The sequence below is a fragment of the Rutidosis leptorrhynchoides genome, chromosome 9 (assembly GCF_046630445.1).
Source record: "Rutidosis leptorrhynchoides isolate AG116_Rl617_1_P2 chromosome 9, CSIRO_AGI_Rlap_v1, whole genome shotgun sequence".
NCBI lineage: Eukaryota > Viridiplantae > Streptophyta > Magnoliopsida > Asterales > Asteraceae > Rutidosis > Rutidosis leptorrhynchoides.
This window is the reverse complement of record NC_092341.1, coordinates 341,183,182-341,185,425: the sequence shown is the minus strand read 5'-3', so window position 1 is coordinate 341,185,425 and position 2,244 is coordinate 341,183,182. Positions and strand designations below refer to the sequence as shown.

General features: G+C 40.4%; 1 protein-coding gene across 1 annotated transcript; it reads right to left on the bottom strand.

Moving 5' to 3' along the window:
• Positions 1–240: 240 nt before the first annotated feature.
• On the bottom strand, positions 241–1,844 carry LOC139865718 (UDP-glycosyltransferase 88B1-like). The gene has a single exon (XM_071853795.1). It carries the CDS (start codon positions 1,809–1,811, stop codon positions 417–419), a length of 1,395 nt encoding a protein of 464 aa, XP_071709896.1. The 5' UTR covers positions 1,812–1,844; the 3' UTR covers positions 241–416.
• Between the last annotated feature and the right edge of the window lie 400 nt (positions 1,845–2,244).

Sequence of the window (2,244 nt, the reverse complement as noted above, 5' to 3'; positions counted from 1 at the left end):
TTTACCCTTGTGTTCAGGAGTAAAAAGACTCTTATACCCCTGTGAACAATAACAGCTCGTGCCATTTAGTAACATTGGATAATGGATAATGGATAATTAGGCATGTATAATTTTTTAATCTTTAATAAATGTAATGTGTTGGGCACTTGATATCCAATTTTTCTAAAATATACTCCTCCTTAAATAATTATGAACCACTTTTTAATACAGACCATATGTGTTAGGTAGTGAATTAGTACCTATTCAAAAAATTAGTACAATAAGTAGGTAGTTGAAATTCCAAGTTAACTTATTGAGTGGATTGTATCATATATACCACAAACAAGAACATAAGAACACTTGTGACCAACGATAACATTATCTAATCATGTCGAGACGTACCATGAGTGAGTAAGATGCAGACAATTAAATGCTAGTTACCATGACGCGACTAGCTTGGACAATGCGACACGAGATGACCCGGTGTCACTCATCGCAATCGCGGCCTCCTTTTTCATCATTGCCGCAACTTCCCTAATCGCTTTCCCTTCCTCCGACTCCATCAACTGTCTAACACGCCTTTCAACCTCGGTCGAAGGCACACGACCACCTTCTAACTCGTCCATCGGTAAAGCCAACTTCATGTCCTCCACCAATACCACTTTATTAAACCTTTGTTCGGCGTATAATGGCCATGCCACCATTGGAACACCTACACGTACGGCTTCCAGTACTGAGTTCCACCCACAATGTGTCACAAATCCACCAATCGACTCGTGGCATAAAACCGGGACTTGTGGGGCCCATGTTTTTACCACGAGCCCTTTATCTTTAGTACGATCTAAGAATCCGTCTGGTAATAATAAATCCAAGTCGGGTTCTGGTGGTTTTAAAAACCGGTCTTCTTTTTTATTAGATGGTGGGGTCCGTACCACCCATAGAAACCTATGTCCACTCATTTCAAGCCCTTTAGCAATCTCCTTTAACTGATCACTCGAAAACACACCCAAACTCCCAAAACACAAATAAACAACACTTCCTTTCGGTTGCAAATCAAGCCAATTCAAACAGTCGTGCGAACCATCACCACCTTCCGCCACCAACGGCCCGATACAGTAGACTGGTGGGGTGGGCCCATCGGGGACACACTCGCCGTTCCTAATCGCTTTAAGCACTTTTGGTTCTAACGATTCAAACGTGTTCACGATGATTCCTGCTGAATTTGGATATTGTATACAAAACTCTAAGAAATCTGTATAGTCACTTGAGTTTCTATCTAGAAGTGGGCCCACCATATCCGATGACGGTATGGGTGGCAACCCTGGTGAATGAATGAGTGTGTTCATGTCCTTAAAACTTATATTCGTGTTTTTATGAAGTGTTGGAAAGTAAAGTAGTTGTGCAAGACAACAAGCACCCGAAGTAGAGAAAACGTAAACGGGTATGTTTAAGTTGGACGCTACAAACTTGGCAGGCATGCAAAAAAGATCGATGATCAAAGCGTTGATGTTAGAAGATTGAGAAATGGATAAAAGGGTGTGTTCGACGTTTTGGTTGCTGCGTCGTATAAGGTCGAAAATAGTGGCTTCCATTGAAGGGTAGGGTGATGGGTCGAGAGGGATATCGGGGAGGTGGTGGAAGGTGATGGCGGGGAAGGTGGCGGAGATGCGGTGGACGTAGGCGGCGGTTGTGCCGGTGTTGAAAGATGGGATGAGAGTGAGGATGTTGATTGAGAAAGAAGGGTGGTGTTTGAGGATTAGTTTTCCTAGCTCAACCATTGATATGAGATGGCCCATACCCGGAGATGGATACAAAACTATGGTTGTACCCATTTTTGTGTGTTTGTTTGTTTTATGAGAAAAAATAATGAACGAGTGAGAGTCATAAAAGAATGGAATTGTTGGATGATGGTTCGATAACAACAGGAGCGGCTAGAATAATTGAATGTATTCATATTCATAATAATAATAATAATAATAATAATAATAATAATAATAATAATAATTATTATTATTATTATTATTATTATTATTATTATTATTATTATAATAATAAACTTAAAAGTATTAAAACTTACAAAAAATTTGTGGGAAGCCTAGAGACAATCTGGGCCCCCACACCTCTAGCAATAGCAAAACCTATCCTAGTAAAAATATGAGCAGCAGCACCGGCACCAATATCTTGCGCCATCGAACTCTTCTGAAACCGCTTTAGCAAAGAAACAGCATCCTTTTCTAATTCCCCAAGGGAAGAAAATGAGAAAGG

Bases quoted from the DNA above. Each gene is read 5' to 3' on its own strand.
- LOC139865718 (XM_071853795.1), bottom strand. From the start codon at position 1,811: ATGGGTACAACCATAGTTTTGTATCCATCTCCGGGTATGGGCCATCTC.